This window comes from Trachurus trachurus (genome assembly GCF_905171665.1).
Source record: "Trachurus trachurus genome assembly, chromosome: 11".
Lineage (NCBI taxonomy): Eukaryota > Metazoa > Chordata > Actinopteri > Carangiformes > Carangidae > Trachurus > Trachurus trachurus.
The window spans coordinates 23474209-23493877 of NC_139904.1; the positions used below are offsets into that span (position 1 = coordinate 23474209).

The 19669-nt window shown below is 41.7% G+C and overlaps 1 protein-coding gene across 1 annotated transcript; it reads left to right on the forward strand.

The window, feature by feature from the left end:
- Positions 1 to 767: 767 nt before the first annotated feature.
- Positions 768 to 19497, forward strand: LOC310993238 (CMP-N-acetylneuraminate-beta-galactosamide-alpha-2,3-sialyltransferase 1-like; the record flags this gene model as incomplete). The annotated part of the gene is made up of 5 exons (XM_083981552.1): positions 768 to 833; positions 11955 to 12151; positions 14004 to 14112; positions 14555 to 14674; positions 19441 to 19497. 5 exons carry the CDS (start codon positions 768 to 770, stop codon positions 19495 to 19497), a joined length of 549 nt encoding a protein of 182 aa, XP_083837678.1.
- Positions 19498 to 19669: the final 172 nt, after the last annotated feature.

Sequence of the window (19669 nt, forward strand, 5' to 3'; positions counted from 1 at the left end):
ATGAGCTGGCTCTCAAAAAGGCACGCTCTGATTTACTCAAAAAGAGTGTAAAAAAACAAAAAAGGTTTTCTGTTACGTGTATCACGCAACATTCTATCCACTCCACTGCCATCAAAGCCTGTTTTAAGAAACATTGGCATATCCTTAAAGCAGAAGTAAGCGATATTTTTGTGTTAATATAAGTCTTAAATAGTTATATCTTCCGACAGCAATCACTTACATAGAGTGTTTGGACCGAAACACGGGTCTGTCAGTCACTCTGCTCTGCTCTGAGCCGAGGAGAAAACTTTTCTCGTATCCTACAATTTTTATCCAATGAGGAGAGAGAACGGCATGAAGGGCTGTGTGTGCAGCCAAGGGATGCCGTGAATGTGGTGACGTAGGGACGAGGACTGTTATGGTGCGTTCAAAGCAGCCCGTAACTCGTGTTTTTCCGACCTGTGAAGTCATACCAGTTCGATCTGGTACGACTTCACGGGTCGGAAGTTACGAGTGGCCGTTATAGTGACTTTCACCGGTAAAACAGGTCGGAAAAACACGAGTGGGTTGCCTGGAACGCTACAAAGTTGTAAGTTGTGACTTGAAGCTGTAATTTACGGTTTCAAAAGCCTGCCTGGAACGCAGCATTAGCCAAAACGACCGGATCGCTTACTTCTGCTTTAAGTCCGACCCGGAATTGGCCTCTACTTTTAAAGATCCTCCTCTGTTTGTAAATAGAAAAGGGAGAAATTTAAGGGATCATTTAGTTTGTGCCAATTTTGATAAAAATGTTCGATCCAGTCGAGTCACCCAGACACTCCTCCAACCGCTTCCTAATGGCAATTATCGCTGCGGTAACTGCGCACAGTGTAACAACACCTACAAGACTAATCAGTTTTCCCATCCCCACACGGGCAAAAAATTTTCTATCAATAGTGTTATCACGTGTGCGTCCACCCACGTGATATACATGATACGATGTCCGTGTGGTCTGGCTTGTGTTGGGAAAACCACAAGAAAACTCAAACAAAGAATAAGTGAACATAAAAATCCGCAGAAATGACCCTAACTATCCCATAGCCATACACTTTAATAATTCTCATCATGACATCTCCTCTTTACGGTTCTGTGGCATTGAGCAGGTCACCTTACCACCCAGGGGAGGTGACCATGACAAATTATTAAAACAGAGAGAAGCGTTCTGGATCTACACCCTCCAAACACTGGCACCTAAGGGACTTAATGATGAAATGTTGTTTACCTGTTTCCTGTGATCCCTTAGTGATGAAATGTTGTTCACCTGTTTCCTGTGATCCCTCAGCCTTTACAGTTTTCATGTTAATATTGCTATTTATAATATTCTTTATGTCTATTGGTGGGGTTTTGTCCAGCTATAGAAGATGCAGCCACGTATGTTTATGTCCACATCACCAGACTTATGAATCTATATGTGACCTTTGGTCTTGTGCTCATTTACATATGTAGGTAGACTCTGCATGATTTGTTCAGACTGTTTCAGATTTCAATTGTAGCCTTGCACACTTTTTATTGCAAGTCCCTCTGTCTTCTATTTTTCTATTGTATCTGTCGTATTTATTGTTTCTGACTGCGATTATTAGCTATACCTTCCATTAGGACCTAATGTATCCAGTCACGGCAGCTTAGTATTTATTGTATATGCATTGTTCTTTACCTTTGTACTACATTGATGCTGTTTCTATTGTTTATATGTTGATATTTAATATTTGAATTCCTCACATCCAGACGTGTGGGAAAGTGATTGGTTTGTGTCACACAGCCACTCCTATTTAAGATGGCTTCCTGTGGTGGCGCAAACATTTGCTTGAAAAAGGTCTAGTACCGAAACGTTGCATAATAAATTCAGCAAGTTGGCCATGTGTGCGGGAACTCTTCTGTTGTTAATATGTTGAAAAATGTTTTCAGCATCATGTAGCTATCAGCTTTATTATCATGATTATAATCATGTTTTCATTCTCTAAATAACTTAAACTCAGCGGAGCTGGTGGTGGAAAACACACCACCAACTGATTCAAACTAACCCTTATTTTGTTTCGATGTGACCGAAGAGCAGGCGGCCAACATCCCTCAGTTTGTTTTTATGTTTAACGTTGCTGTTTTGTGAGCGATGGTCTGTAGAGCTTGACTTCAGGCAATGTCCTTCACACTGTTTGATCAGTCACCGGCCGTGCCAAGTAAGATAGCAATTTCTGCATGGTAGCATTTTTTTCAGGGCCATGACCTTCTGCTATGGCTGTTCTTTACTCCTCCTTAGCACAGCAGAGCTTCATCAGTATTTCACGTTGTGTGGTCTACTGATGCCATAATAAGGTTCAGTGTCAGCCAGTTTTGCAGTATTTATTTCCATGATGTTCATATTTTGAGCAGTTAATATGCTGCTGATTAACTTGGCCTGAGCTCACTGTGCTGCTCTTTCTCTCCTAGAGTACTGCTGTGAAAGAGACATCTGTAAAACAGGACTACACCAGCTATAAACAAGGTCAATGATAGTTTTTGTTTCATGACTTTTATTTCATGAAGGTCTTAGATCTTTTGCAGACTGCATCTGTGGGAGAAAAGCTCGCACTGTGCAAGGGCTCCTATAAGTATAATTTAATAGTGACATTGCTCTTCCTCATGTTTCTTAATTTTTTCAGTCTCATTTTTTAGCTCTGCACCTGCACATAGTGTTGTTTATGGATGTGCGTGTGTTTCTGCTACTTTGCATCTGTGGGAGAAACACAATTTTTATTTGTTTTTTTGGCTCAGGTACTGGGCAAATAATTGCATTGAAATGAGTACCTAGACGAGTAGACGCTAGGTACGTCATATGCAAAATGAGAGAAAAAGGTGATGAGAGATATGAGTGTTAGGAACAACCAAGTTATATCGTGCCTTCATGGCATTCAGATGTAAACAAGCTTTTCAAGATATTGTGATAGAGTTCATGTTTTCATGCTACAATTACGTGTCTTCAACCCTTCCCTCCACGTAGTTCCACTTTCACCTAAATCCACTCATGTAGATCTATGTAAGTTTAGTTCAGAGGGGAGAGTTCAGTGTGAGCTCACCCAAGACAGGTTGAGGACATATCTGAGGTATACTACGCCAGCGGTTCTCAACTAGTCTCACTCTGGGACCCACATTTTCCCATGGTCATTCAGTCGCGACCCACTTTTATAGAATTCAAACCAAGAATTTTTTTTAAAGCCTTTTAAAAACTCATTTTGCTCTTTATTGAGCAAAGTGCATTTCAGAGCACATGAATGAAACTGAGGAGGACCATGACAACTGCATGTACGGAAGTGAATAAAAAAATATCATACTGCACAAAATGGAGACCAACAAAATGATATATTTGACTTCTAATGCATCTCTGCATTCAGAGCATATTCATAAAAGTGAATATATATCAAATTGCCCAAAATAAAGACACAAAACAAGGTATTTTCACTCCATTCAGGCCACATTAATAAGAAACTGATATCTTTGCATTCAGAGCAAGGGGAGCATACATCAGTCCGACTGCCCAAAAGTCCGACGGCTCATTTCTCCGACTACCCATTCTACAGTGTTAAGGTTAGGTTTAGGGTAAGGTTAAGGGTTAGGGCTACTTAAGTCGGAGAAATGGGAGGTCGGACTAATGGACGCAAAAATAAAGAAATGTATGGTCGGAGAAATGGGTAGTCGGACAGACGTCATGCGCCCTCAGAGCAAATGGAGCAAATAATAAGAAACTGAGGAGGACCATTACAACTCTATGGGCCGGATTTACTAAGATCCCAGATAGCGGGCGCTATATTGTTTGCGCCCGCTATAATATTGTGAGTTTGGTTAGTGCACGCAAAACAGGTGATCTACTAAGAGTAACCCGCTAAATGAAAACACGTGAAAACCGCAATATGTAAATGAGGGTTTTGCGCGTGGTAATCGTTTTCCGCCATGGAGAGAGTGGACAGAGAGCTGGACGGACGAAGGGACATAATGACATTTGATCCGATGCAGACAATGACAGCATGTGTGTTCATCTCTCTCGCGCTCTGTTTAGATAAATAAACACAAATCGCTACAGGGCCCAACTCGTCATAGTGACGAACAGGCAGAAGCTGCAGCGACAATCACACACCTATAATATGTGTGTGTGTGTGTGTGTGTGCCGCCCATGATCCAGTGGATTAATAGAGAGCTCAGGTGGGACACACGGATCTAAACGCTCTGACCACTGACCAGAGGGATCAAAGACGGGTGAAGGCAGCGGTGACGTCTCTCAGTCCGGAACCGGGACTGAGAGACGGAGCTGAGCAGCCAGGTGCTGGAGAGGGAGGAGAGGAGAGGAGAGGAGTGCACTGCAGGACAGACGTGCCCCGTGCGTAACGGCGCGTAAATGACTTTTAACACAGCTGAAAAACTGTTACAGAATTACCCAGACGTGAAGAAATGCAGAGATGTAAGATCACGGGGCTCTGACAGGTATCAAATCAATAAACGCATACGTTTTGGCAAAGTTGTATCAGTTAGTACATGGTTTTCAGACGTGGTGAATAAAGACGCAAAAACAGCCACCGCAATCTCTTCCTGGTTTGGTAAATCACATTGCACGCGCTAAATAAATCTATTTGCATCTACTCCTCCCAGTATTCTGCACGTTCTGGTTGAAACACCCATATTTACATATGCATCAAGGCAAACACGCTAAATGGATCGCACGTGCTATTCTGCCCGTGTGAGGGACGCAATCCTCGGTGCGTCCGGTTAGTAGATCAGGTTCCACATGTGTTTGCATGTGCAATCGCGTTTGCACACGTTTTAATACACGCAAACCTTTAGTAAATCCGGCCCTATGTGTTCACGTGTCTCGTGTGCCTTTCAAAATAAGTTATTTTTCCAAATAAAAGACATGTCCAACATCAGATGTGCATTAAATATTGTTTACTTTTTTGACCAGCTGTCCGCGACCCATCCAGGACGGGTCCGCGACCCACTTTTGGGTCCCGACCCACCAGTTGAGAACCACTATGCTATACTACGAAGCAGGTTCAACATACCCATGCAGGGTACAGTATCTTTCAGTTACCTGACTTCACTTTACCGAATAATTGCAATCAACTCAGTAAATCAACCCAGGGTTTCCCAGTCGAGCTATGAGTTCGTTGGGGACAGCCTTCCATTTCGAAACACCCCCATTTCGAAACACCTCCATTTCGAAACACCCCCACTACGAAACACCGCTGTTCCGACCCTTCTCCAGAAACACCGCTGCTCCGAAATTGATTTTCAAGTTCAAATTACTTCAAACACTGTAGTCCGCTCACCGGCCGCACTCATGCAACTCATTGTTTTTTTTTTTTATTGCTAATAGGCTTATGTCACTATCTTCATTTAGCCTATTAGCTATGTATATTTTCGCTTGTATCAAACACATTTAAACGTTTGTCAAATCTTTTTACAGACGCTATCAGTGGTGCTGAAATCCCTGTGCTGAAATAAACTGTCGATCTGCCGACACACACGCGCACACACACACACACACACACACACACACACACACACAATCTCGACTGTAACACAACACCTAAGAAAGACTAATAGCCTAATTGATTCTTATTTCTTCCACTTACAGAACTGTTTACGACTTGAAACAATGTGACGTTTCTGACCAAATGTTGCGGCTTCAAATGCATCACATTCCCACATCCAGTTACGCAGGCAGCTGTCCAGGGTGCTGAGGTGACAGATAAAGTAGACTGCACTCTGCACTCTGGTGTTTGCTGGGCAGATCTGTCTCACTTGCTTTCTCATCCACTCTGTTGTGGGACATCTCCCACAGAGCAAAACATTTTTTTCTCTCTGCTCGGCTCGAGCGCGACTGAACTCTGGCTTGAACCCACTTCACCCAGGCGCGAGCCTGCAGCCCCCGCTCCTGCTGACAACAGACCGGGGGAGAAAAGAGACACATTTGCTCAGATCAGGCTGTGTGATTATGCACGAAGATCGGTATAACGCATTGGAGCAATTTTCATACAATTTCGGATATTTAGCATGATAAAGTAATTTAATTTCAACATAACCAGCCATTGGATCAGCTGAAGCATAATGAGCGTTATATGAAGTAGACTATTTGCTTGTTTTGCGGTTAAGATTATAGATGATCTATTTGAACCCACAAAGGAAAAAAGGATAAATGCGCAGCCTCCGTTTCCTTTCTGATTGTGTCCGTTCGGAGTGGGGGGGGGTCGAAATGGAGGGGTTTCCCCAATAGCCTTTTCGGAATAGCGGGGTCTTTAGAAAAAATAGAAAACCCCGCTATTGCGATGAATGGAGGTCTATTGTCGGAAAGGCGGGGCTTCGGAAAGGCGGGGTGTAACCGAGTTCGTTCACATGAAACAGGTGGAGTTTGCAGCATCTGACCAATCACAGACATGAACACGTCTGACAGCAGCTGCAGCAGCAGAGTGGAGTGTTTCACTAACGAGGAGCAGACAATAATTCTGCAGCAAAATGAAGAACTGAAAGATCAAATCCAGACAGAAAGAAACACAGTCGCTGCAGAGAATTCCTGACTGTGTATGCATAAAATTCAATATAATCACTACTCCGTCATTGTGGGATGGCTCAGACAGGAATCACATTTGTGCATTCCTCTACCGGCATGTTGCTCACCTAACCCTTCTACCCGGCGATCTCAATCTGGAACATAATCTGCTCCGGACCAGGTTAACCATTCAGCATAAATTACTGTACCATGGAGATGTATCCCGGAAAGAAGTGAACCACTTGTAGTATGGAAAACACAGAGTTAACCCTGAAGTTACCTCGATATGCTCAAATCCTGCTTCGTAGTACAGAGTCTGGTCATGGCTACCCACCCACAGAACAATGACACAATAACAGTAACACAAACAAAGGACCGCCTACACTGCTTACCTTCTTACCGCCCTATAATAAACCTCCATCTCTATATCTCTCTCTTGCTATTTTTTTCCTCTCTCTCCGGTCTGCCTGACTGGCTAAATACAGTCATGCATATCTGTTGATTTGCAACAGGGAAGTGACATTCAATCAGATGGAATTCTGTTTTGGAGTCAGGTGAGCTGACGAACGGATGCAAGTTAATGCCAGTGCACTCTAACAGGTAAGCCATCATGATTCATGAACCCCTGACTATTTTTATTTTCTTCTTTTTTATAGTTTTTATCCTGTTGTCTGGCAATACAGTAAACTGTCTACAGTGAGAAGTTTTTTTTTCATAGAATAAAATGTTATGTATGTATGTAATTAAATTCTCTTGTACTATTCTCACTACTGTCTTGTCTAATGCTGATTCTAAGCCTTAACACCACATTTTTGTTTACTTTTACTTGATTCCTTCTTTCTTAGATGATCATTGTTAATGTTATTATTCCCTGTAGAAGCAATGTTCTATATTTACATTTAGGCTACTGTACAGTACAATTTGAATAGTGTTTGAAATGTTGAACAGAACTGGAGAATGACTCAGCTGTTGAGTCCTTAAGTTGAAGTTGAAATCTTTTCACTTGGCTCCCAGCAAATCTTTTCTCTTGTTTTCCTGACTTTTGCTGGAAAAGGATGTAATACATTGCACCAACAGATCTACATAAATGCTTAGTGTGGTGACATTGCTAACTGCTGACACAACATGTCCAGCCGGAGTTTCTAGTTTTATGTTCTGCTATAAACTTGATATCAACTCACCTGTACCTGTCATTGTTGATTGTGTCCACAGATCACATTTCTTCTCCATTCAAACTGCCAAGATGCTATTTGGAATTAAAAATATCAAGGCTGTCACATTCCTGCTGTCCATTGCTGCGGTCACCCTGTTTATCAGCCACTTGTGGAATGTGTCTGTATTTTCCCTCGGCTCTGATGAGTCAAGTGTTTGTTCGTGTCCCAAGTGTTTAACAGACGGTGATCCCTGGTTTACTGAACTTATCACCTCATCTCCTAAGCCCTTTCTGTCAGGAAAAAGTGCAATCTCAGAGGAAGATTTTATTTGGTGGAAGGTAAATGTCAACTCCTCCTTAAAGGCATAGTTCAACATTTTGGCAAATTGGCCCATTGTCATAATCCCTATAGTTTTAGGAGTAGGTTTGTTACCTTTAATGGTTGGTGCAAGCTATTTTTAGAACGGCCGAGCTGCAAGCTGCTCAGAGCTACACTATGGAGGCTCATGGGATTTCTTGGTTTCCCTCATCAAACTCATCAAATACACTATCCAAAAACTCCAAAAAGCTCTCGTGGACAAGTTACCTGCACATTCACCACGCTATGAGATAATAATGGAACATAGGAGACAGATTTGTATTCGAGGTAAATTCATGCAAAACATCTGATGTGCGTTCCCTTTAGGGACAGTTTTCTGGCAAGCAGTCTCGAAAACAACTCTGTCTCATAACGTTCTGTTGTTATCTCATAGTGTGGTGAATTTGCAGGTCACAACTTGAAGAGTTCATTTGCAAAAGCAGATAACTCCGTTTTAAAAAAATTCTAGAATCTTCATTTTTTATTTTTTATTTACATAAGTTATATGATTTTGATATTATATCATTCAAACCAAAGTTGAGTGACTTTGAGATGTAACAAAACAGACATATCTTAAAAAAATAAAGTTTTATTGAAAACAACACTATGCAAAGAATAATTACAAAGCCTCAGCTCATTTTTTTCAAAATGGCACTTATCTGCTTTTGCAAATGAACTCTTCACTTGTCCACCAGAGCGTTTAGGAACTGTTGGATTGTGTATTTGATGAGGGAAACCAAGAAATCCCATTAGCATCAGTAGCGTAAAAATAGCTCGCACTGACAAATAAATGAACCTACTGCTATGACTATAGGGATTATGACAATGGGCCAATTTGCCAAAATGGTGAACTATCCCTTCAAGACACAGCAAAATGTTCCTCCTGTTTTACTGATGATGAGTCTGGAGACAGATTGAGTGTCTTTCGCAGAAACTAGGCTACAACGGGTTCTCTGCCCTCATTTTCTTCATTAGTTTATTCCACAGAACAACTAATTACCATCATTATTATTCATTAATAAAAATGAAATTTTTAACAGTGACCATTTATTTTCTTTAAAAAAAAAATCCCATACACTGAAGAAACTATGTTTTTAAATTATTTCAACAACAAAATAAATGCTTTTCTCTATTTTCCTCTTCTCATTCTAACACCTGTGAAAGTGTCTGAACTGAATAAATGAGTCAGCAAAAAAATTCCAACCCTAACCATTAGCCCATGGTAGCATTGATTCAATAAGAAATAGCAAGATTTTCACATCATCAACCAATTAGCTAACATTATTGCACCAGAACTTACTTAAACTAAATCACAAAAAAAACTGAAATTATCTTATTTAACAGTCACAGTGATATAGTTGATTTTAACAGTGCCATTGGTCCCCTGTCCTCCTATTGCCACTCCTCTGCCAGGAACCTCTGGGTTATTTTTGATACTGATTTTAATTTTGTTAAGCAAATTAGCACTTGCGACTGCTTGCAGAGACAAAGGCATATCTACCACGTAAGGATCTTAATATGCTTTTATTACTCCTCGACAAGACTACTGCAATTCCCTGTATGCTAGCATCGACATGTTTTTAATGAGCAGATATATGTATTGTATGTATTATCATGCCTAACTTTTTCTGGTCCCTGAATATCTAGTCAGTGTAACACAATGGGTTCTAGTTTCGTAGATCAGGCGCAGTCTGGGAGCAGCGGGGACAGCCCTCCATTCCGACACATCGCTGTTCCGGAACCCCCCTACTCCGAAACACCAATGTTCCGAACGTCCCCCCTGTCGCTACCCGATCCGCGACGCTACCGGATCCGTGACAGCCACGTACGGCAACTCCACTTGGACAAACTTAGTTGAATTGACTTAGGATCACTGCCCTATGTGCGTCGCCACAGACGGTTTATCTTTTTATTTATTTTTTTAAATACTTTATTAGTAATGTAAATTGAGGGTTGGTTGTGGTGGTCTGGATCTTGATGCTCAGAAAACAGGAACACAGGCGGACTTTTAATGTTTACTGTCCTCTTTTCTCGCCAGCCTCATCACCATGACAACCACAAACAATCACAACTACCACAACACTCACTGAATAAACGAGTCTGCCGCGGCTGTCTTATGACGGACCTACGCGGTTTTTATTTTATTTTATTTTTTAATCATTTTCACAGTACCGTATTTTAAATTCACAGAACTTAAAGCATGTACGCAAATCGGGCAGTGCCCAAATGAAGTTTGTCCAAGTGGAGTTGCCGTAGGCAGCTGTCCAAGATGGCGGCCGGTCTGCGCATGCGCAGACCAGTTTTGTCACGGATCCGGTAGCGTCGCAGATCGGGTAGCGACACCCCCTGCAGCTGTCCATGGTGCTGAACCGGCTCACGTTGTTTACACTCTGCGTTGTCGCTTGTCTGTGACACGTGCGCTGCTCAGGGACTGGGCAGATCTGTCCCACTTGCTTTCTCCCCGACTCTGTTGAGGGAGATCTCCACAGAGTAAAAAAAATACACTTTTTTTTTTTCTCTCCCCCGCTCCGCTCGAGCGCGGCTGAATCCGGCTTGAGCCCACACGGGCGCGAGCCTGCTGCAGCTGCTCCTGCTGACAGCAGACTGAGGGATTGGGTTTAGGCAATGAAGAGAGGAGTTGGTTAAGTTTAGTAAAAAGCCCAGGTAGAGGCTAGACAGGATAGAAGCATAATGAGCGTTATATGTCATTAATATGAAGTGCTTGTTTTGCAGTTAATTATGCACATGATCCGTTTGACCCCAAAAAGGGAAGAAAAAAAGGATCAATGCGCAGCCTCCATTTCCTTTCTGATTGCATCCGTCTGTCCGTTTGGAGTGGGGGGTTTTGGAATGGAGGCTTTTCCCAAATAGCCTTTTCGGAATAGCGGGGTCTTTAGAAAAAATAGGAAACCCCGCTATTACGAAGAATGGAAGTCTATTTTCGGAAAGACGGGTTGTAACCGGGAGCAGCGCAGGTACTCCTCCCGTCCCTCCTACCAGAGCAAGTGGGAAAGAGGGAGGGGAGACTCACGTAACCTATATTTAAACCCTGTGTAACAAAGATGAGTAGTATGCACAGATCACAACATAAACAAATACTATGTGTAATGGGGATTAAATCAGAAGCGTAAAGGATGCATTGCAGAGCGTCTCTCTTTTTCTTTTTTCTTTTGAGATGAGAGATGCAGAATATACTCATTATCTGGCTGTTTGATAGTTGCATTGAGTAGTGGTTGTGATTACTGATAGCATCGAAATGTGCCTGTCATTCTGGAAACCTGCCTGTGAGGTTTTGGTGACGTGTGCGCATTGTACCAGACCAGCTTCGCTACGTCTTGTGCCGAGAGTAGACCTGGTTGGAGTTTTCAGCGCAGCCTTTTACCACAGAATTGTCAATGCGCCAAGCTGAATCTGTCAGGTTGACAGATTCAGTCAAGTTGACAGATTCATTGTGACAGATTCAGTCAAGTTGACAGATTCAATGTGACAATGTCAACACCTCCTGCTGCTGCACCACCACACCCATCTTGGCTCACCTTGGTCTACCAATTTGCCAAATTCGTTAAGCATGGTATTGCGCCGAACAAAATTACCAATGCGTGTGCTGCGTTACCTTGCGCTGCATCACGAAATTAGAGCCCTCTGTTCTCTGCTCTGCGAATTTCTCAATGCATATAACATTTCTTTGCTTTGTTTATTGTACTTTTAACAGCTCATTGAGGCCGCTCCTTGTTGCATTAATATCATGCTGTCGCAGTGCTAATGTTCTAATGTTTTGTTTGTTAGTTTCACGGAAAGCTACAACTACCTTATTTCAATAATAATAATAATAATGATGATGATGATGTGCTGTATAAACTAGTCTCTACATCTGTTATCTAACCTTGCATTTTATGTTGTTCTGACTGTGTCAGGCTTTACAGATTGAAAGGCGCAACTTTGAGTTCTACAATGCAACAGTGAAAAGCTTGTTTCAGACGTTCTCACCCACTCCAGATGTTGTAGAAGGCAGCCCTGACCGCTGCAGGACTTGTGCTGTGGTGGGCAACTCTGCTAATCTGAAGAGATCACATTATGGACCTCTGATAGATAACCATGATATCATAATAAGGTACAGCTTCAGAATTATAGAAATCCCTGTGTGTGTTATGTCATTGAATGACAACAACATTAGTGCCTTTAACTCTTTCGCGACCATTGACGAGTTAACTCGTCACAGCCTGCCGAACGTTCACGACCATTGACGAGTAAACTCGTCAAAACCGTGTTTTTACAGATTATGATAATAGACACTCTGAGGTATCCTGTGTGTGAATATGGTAGTCCTCTGATATGTAAAACTGTTTTAAACTAAAATCAAAACATAATGTTTTTTATAAACTGTGTGATCTTGGTTTTATTTGAGTAATCGGTCTCCTTGAACGCTGCTCTGGGGGCAGCGTGCAGCGCTGTGCGGCTGTCGGCTACAGTGTTGCCACTTTCTCGCTGAATCTGGCGACTTTCCAAACCCTCTTTTGACAAAAGCGACCGACGACAAATGTGGCGACTTTTACCGGTGCTGTTACGAACGTTTCTGGTTTGGAGACTCGGATCTGAAAGCCCGTTATAACGGCTGTTTTCACGGCGCTGTGCAGCAGAGCGGGCGCTCTGCAGCGGGGGCTGTGACCGGCCGCCCCCGCCCCAGAGCACTCATCGCCGGCCAGTCACACAGCAGTGTCACGGAGCTGCTCCGCTGCAGCCAGAGACCCACACCGCTGCACCGCTGCTCTCCAGGCTGCCACACCCCCCAGATTTACCTACAAATATATTTATTTATCCGTAGAAATGATTTGGGAGACGCCACACTGCAGAGTACCGGTAAAATGAGCAGATTACCACTTGACACAAAAGTGCGTTTTTCTCTGAAACTAGAGCGAGAGCTCCGTTTTTGGAGAAACCCAGCTCTCTTCTTCTACTTCGTCCTCACGAACGAAACGGCGGAAAAACTCGCCGTTTTTTCGAGGAGCACGTTGGAAAGTCACTCTTCAACCGAGTGAAGACCGTTTGTTTCTAGGTGATGTACAGAGTTCGGTTCGACGTGAGATAAAAGGTAAACAAATAGCCAAAAACATGTGGTCCTGAGCGGATGCGCTGAGGAATTAGTGTGGTCGCGAAAGAGTTAAAGGGATAGTTCACCCAAAATTCAAATTTCACTCATTATCTACTCACCCTCATGTTAACTAAGAGCTGTGAGATTTTTCAGAGTCCTCCGTGCCTTCTCTGAGTTACGGGGGGGTCCGCACAGCAGTATTTGTCCATATAATGGTTGTGAATGGATACCACTTTTCTTCGTCCAAGAAGACACACCAAAAAACATCCAAATACCTCCATACTGCTCGTCTGTAATGTCCCTCTTTTATTGAAGCCCCAACATGAGAAATTGTTCCGAAAAAAAAATTAAATAAGTCTATATTTTAAGCTTGTTTGTAGCGGAAGCTCCCAGTGTCTCAGTTCACTGCTCTTCCTGGACTGACCGGCGGAACAATTTCTCATGTCGGGGCTTCAATACAAGAGGGACATTACAGACGAGCACTATGGAGGTATTTGGATGTTTTTTTGGTGTGTCTTTTTGGACACACCAAAAAACAAGTGGTATCCATTCACAACCATTGTATGGACAAATACTGCTGCGCGGACCCCCCCGTAACTCAGAGAAGGCACGGAGGACTCTGAAAATTCTCACAGCTCTTAGTCGACATGAGGGTGAGTAGATAATGCGTGAAATTTGAATTTTGGGTGAACTATCTCTTTAAGATAAATTATAGTGTGAGTGAGAAACACAGAAACACCTACAATTCAGTGAGCTTTTTTTCAACATGAGCAACTTGTTTTTATTTATTTTTTGGATTTCCTTTGAATCTAACCCTCAGTCACCATATAACTGACCGCATGATATTAAATATGTCCTCCCTTGTATCATTCAGAATGAACCATGGGCGTACCAAAGGTTATGAAGCAGATGTTGGGAGCAGAACAACTCATCATGTGATGTATCCAGAAAGCGCTGCTCCTTTGAATAGCACCACTCATCTAGTGCTGTTTCCATTCAAGATTAATGATTTACTATGGCTTCTCCAGAAATTCAATCAAGGGTGAGTGTTAAAGGATACTCTCTTGTGTTTATTAATGTTAATAAACCTAAAAACCTAAAAGTAACTGCATGCATATATTTTATTACTTATCAAGTTAGTATAATTAGCATTTTGACCATTTTAAATGGGTTTTATGTCATGATTGCAAAACAATACTTAATGTGTACTTAATTCCACTTTATTCTAAATGAATGCTCCCTCCAACAGAAAAAATACTGCTGCCAAATCAAACCCTAACAAGGATCTGGTGAGTTTTTTACGGTAACTTGAATGTCTTGCTCTGTAGATAGCCTATCTAGCAATACAGTACTGTATTGTGCATTCATGGTAAAAATGAATGGTTGATAAGTGTCAGAATGAGGGCTGATTCTGCTTCATAACAGGTGATGATCCTCAGTCCAGCTTTCATGAAATACGTTCATGAAAGCTGGCTCAAGAAGAAAGGCAGATATCCATCCACTGGCTTTCTGACTGTGGCTCTCAGCATGTACATGTGTGATGAGGTAGGTTCAATATCATTGTGTTTACTAACTGACAGATAAGCATCTGCTATTCATAATTGGTACGTAATGTCTTATAATGTTACAGAAAACCTGCATGTTTTTTCTCCTCATGTCCTACACTAGAGAACGTGTTCTTCTTATCACCAAACAAGGCTGCTCTCTCTCTGACAGCTGATTTTTAAATACCATAAAGCATAACATGTATGGAGGAGAGACGCCCACTGATATGCTACGCCACTGGCTCCATCTAGTGGCCGAATTAAGAATTTGAATTTGCGCTAATGCTCCTTTAAAGTAACATTATTTGTCTTGTAGGGGAGATTTGTTTTGGGCCCATGGTGCCTCTTTGTTGCATAGCAAACAATTTCATGGACAAGGAGACATCAGTTACATCATCCACATACATGACATACAGAACATACATAAAATCAGTCTAGTCAGTGCTCGTGCAATAAAATTACAGACCAAGACATCATGAAAGACAATCAGAGCTAAATGGAATACATAGGAAAAAAAGGAGAAAACAGACTGTAGTAAATGAAACCATGTTAAGAACATCATAAAAGAAAAAAATTTACTATAATATTAAAATCATATATGGCCATAATAAAAGAGCCTCCCCACTGCCCCAGTGGGAAAGAGAGGGGAGGGAAGGCCGATCAACATGTGAGGTGAGAGATATGGATGTGGGGGCAAAAGACAGTCTAATTACTTTTTTCTTACTTTTGCATCTGCTAGTTCTGAGGTGCCTCCCTGAAGGCAGCATTTCATATTCAGAGAGCAGAGTGTGTGAAGAGTCACAAAGAGTCAATTCTGTTAGCTTGTCTGACTACATCATTCTCATACACTGCCTGGTATAGGCTGTAAATGGTCGTGTTTCCCCACTATCTTCATGGCTAATGTCACCGTTTTTTGGAGTTTGGACTTGCATCGTATTGTGAGGGAGCCATACCACACTGGCATGCCGTATCTAATTATGCTGGCTAGTACAACATTGTAAAAAGTTAGCATTACTTCTGTGCAGGCCCCAAACAGCCACAGTCTGCTAAGAAAGTGGAGCCTCTGTGTCCTCGTACAAGTACCTAGGGTACTACTTGTATGAGGACACCTGTTCAATTTCATTGTTTCCAATAATCACAGGGTCATGAGCAATAATTCCTTTTGGGTCAAAGATAATTTCTTTCGTTTTCTTTGTGTTAATCACAAGGAAGCTGTCACCACACTAGGATTTAAAGGTGGTTATCTCCCTGAAGTATACAGAGGGGCAGACATGGATATGAAGCAGACTCAAAATGATGGTGTTGTCTGAAAATTTCACCACATAGTTGTTGGGATGTGAGCTTCGGCACTCGTTGGTATACAGTGTGAAAAGTACAGGGGAGCTGACACAACCCTGGGGCACACCTGTGCTACACTTTTTAATTGCAGATATGGAACTGATTACTCTGACCTGCTGGGTGCTGTTTGTTAAAAAATAATAAAACCATTCAATGATAAAAGGATCAACCTTTATGTTGATTAGTTTCTGCGTGATCAGGTAGGGCTAGAGTAGACTGTATTAAAAGCAGAACTAAAGTCAGCAAATAAAACTTGTGCATATGATTTTGGATCTTCCAAGTGCTTGTTAGCAAGTGGGTGACTGTGATAACTGTGTCCTCGGTACTACGACCTCATCTGTAAGCAAACTGTAAGGGATCAAGACACTCTGCGATATCAGATTTCAGCATGTTCACAATGATCCGCTCGAAGCATTTCAGTACAATAGATGTTAATGAAACAGGTCTATAGTCATTGTTTCCAGTTCTGGCACAATGATAGACTTTTTCCACAGACTTGGTACTGTGTGGCTGTGGAGAGTGCATTGGAAAATGGGGCACCAAGGTACTGAGAGTTCACTGGAACAGCTGTTTAATACGCAGGCAGATAAGCCATCAGGACCTGTAGACTTCCTTTTTACAAACTTTACTGAAAACATTCTGCACATGCTGAGGTGTGAAAAAAAGCTCACGTCTGTCAGTGAGCATTAGAGTCCAAAACCCTAACCCTAACCCTAACCCATGACAGGTTACATGCTGTCATTCCGACATCCCACCATTCCGACATACCGCTATTCCGACATGCCATCATCCCATCATTCCGACAAGGCTTTCAATATAAGGAAAAATGCGTTACTCAACAGGTGACTCCTTCCTACTTATCTGGACTCTCTCTATCTGTCCAGGTTCTATCTGACTCTCCAGGTCAGGCACACCTGGATTAATCAGTTTGTCCAATAATGGCAGACAAGAAACAAAGGAGATGGCTGAAGTTCAGGAAGTAGTGCAGCTGTGCATAAAGCCAACTGTAGTTTATAAGTGGTGATTTTCTTGTACACCTGTCTTAAAATGTAAGGGATACTGGAGCTTGGTTGGGGTGGCGGGACTGCTCACAGCGGGTGCTGTAGAAGAAAAATAACATAGAACGTATATCGTCCTATTTGGGCCTTTACTTTTCCTTCTCCATTTAAGTAAAATAGACTCAAAAACTCAAAACATGACGCTGGAAAAGATGGATCTTCAAGTAGAGCTGTCTTTAATTCACTTCAGAACAAAGCAAAAGAAAAACAACCCGAGTCGCATACATAGGCAAAAGATAAGAAAAATAAAGTTCAGAACTTCGTGCACGGAGGTGCACTGCAAAGAGAGCGACAGAGCGACTGAGCGACTGATTTCATATCATCAGTGTGTGCCTTAGGCTATATACTATTGGGCATGTGCTGATCTCAGTATTTCTCCCTCCCACCTGTTGAGGCCTTATCTCTGCTGACTGTGCATTTTATTCTGTGACCTTGGTTTCACCCTCATCTTCTCCGGAAGTGTACCACCTTCCTAACCATATTTGAGATGTTGCCATCCTCAATCCTTGCCTGGTGGCCATTCTATGTTACTGCACCGGAAGCCAAAACTCCTGGCTCAGCAGAAGGTGTTATAAGGGTCATATACAGTTCACATCCATCCCCATTCACCACTAAGCCTTGCACTCCTTCAGATCCTGTTGAAGTGCACACTCTCATTCATTAAGTGGTGCTAAAGAGCATGCTGTAATTTTGGAGATCAAAATGGCTGCCAGTAGTGATGATGCAATGTTGAAATGAAACAACATAAGAACACAAAATAACTACCGGTATACTTCAACTATTCAAACCAACACAAAATAACATAAAATGTAATGTAGTCATTATTGAAATAATAACACAGTTCATACTTGATCTTTAAAGGTGGCATAACTCTTTTCACTGGTCTTGTTGTTTTCAACCTTTTATGTCACTTCTCATAGAAAAATGCCACCACAGTGCCGGAAAATTTCCCTTATTTTCAAATCCAAAACTTGACAGGTATACTTTTAGGTAGTTGAAAGCCTACTTTTTTTTTTTTAATGAGCAAGCTACAAAAAAAAAAAACCTATAAATGGAAAAAACAATACCTTAAATTCGTCTACTGTTTAATGTTTGTTTTCTCAGATCAGTGTCTTTGGGTTTGGTGCAGACAGTGATGGAAACTGGGATCATTATTTTGAAGTACTCCACAACAAAAACCTGAGAACCGGACCTCATCCTGGAACACATGAATATAAAGTTATTGAGGAACTTCACCAGAGAAAGAAAATACATTTTTATAAAGGATGGTAATTTATGCCTTTCTCTTTCTGTTAATTGCATTAATCGTACTTCCTCGAATGCCCTTTTTGTTAGAAGGTTGTGTTTTCTTTTTCTTTTTTTTGTAATTTACTTTTTATTGATTTTCAACAAGAAAAACATACATACCAACCATACCACAGGTCGAACGAACAGAGCTCAAACGGAGCTTATAAAAAAATATATATATACGTATATATATATATAAACAACACAAAGACAAACAAACACACAGAGGGAGTCCGACAGAGACAATAAACCTACACCAATATAAATATGCATACAAATGGTGACTGGTGACAGAAGTTAGCCTAAGGGTGCAATTCACAATTGTATCAAGATGCTGCAGTATAAGGGCCCCATATTTTCATGTATAAGTCTTCTTTGTCTTGCAACCTATAACTAAGACGTTCGTAGGAAGCAATCTTGGCCATCTCATTGAACCATTCCTTCACCTGTAAAACTTCTTTTGTTTTCCAGTGTCGCAGTACTATCCTGCATCCAGTAATGAGTGCTGTTCTACACCATATCGTCTGGTGGACAGTTAGACCACTTCCCTTTGGTAGCACACCTAGTAGACAAAGCAGCGGCTGTTGTACCAGAGCAGAGGACATTACAGTGTTAATAAAGGAGATAATCTTAGACCATAGTAAGTCTATCATGGGGCATGAATACAACATATGAACAAAAGTACCACGAAAAGCATCACATCTCCAACACAAGTCAGAATTTATAAGTCCCAGCCGTGCCATTTTACATGGGGTCCAGTAAGTTCTATTAATAATTTTATAATTAATCAGACGGGTCTGCATTTCCCTCGATACTTTAAACCATGATCCAATAATTTGCGCCCATAGAAGGTTGTGTTTTCTACAAATTATAGTCCCATACAACCAAACTGCAATGGCAAATATGTTTTGTTGAATATGTGCAAAAATATTCAAAGACAACATATGAATAAGTGTCTGTAGTTTGTAGGCACATGATCTAAATTCAGGGAAAGATCATGGTTTTGTTTGTCATTTTTTCTGTGACAGTTAAAATATTTTGTAACTTTTTATCGTGTAAGTGTGACCGATGTTGTTTGGTTCAGACTTGCCCTAAGCGAGGATTGAACCCGCAGCCTCCCGCACCGCAGGCTAACTGCTAACTGTTTCGCCAAGAGATTGACAACCGCTTGACAAATTGGTTAGCACGTCTTTTATGGGTGAGTGAGTTTACTTCCAGTACCGCTACCGCCACAAGCTGTCACTTCTCCTTACTGGTACCTTGTGACAGTGGCACACCCGCGGACCTCCGTTATACTCACCCCCCTAAACTCA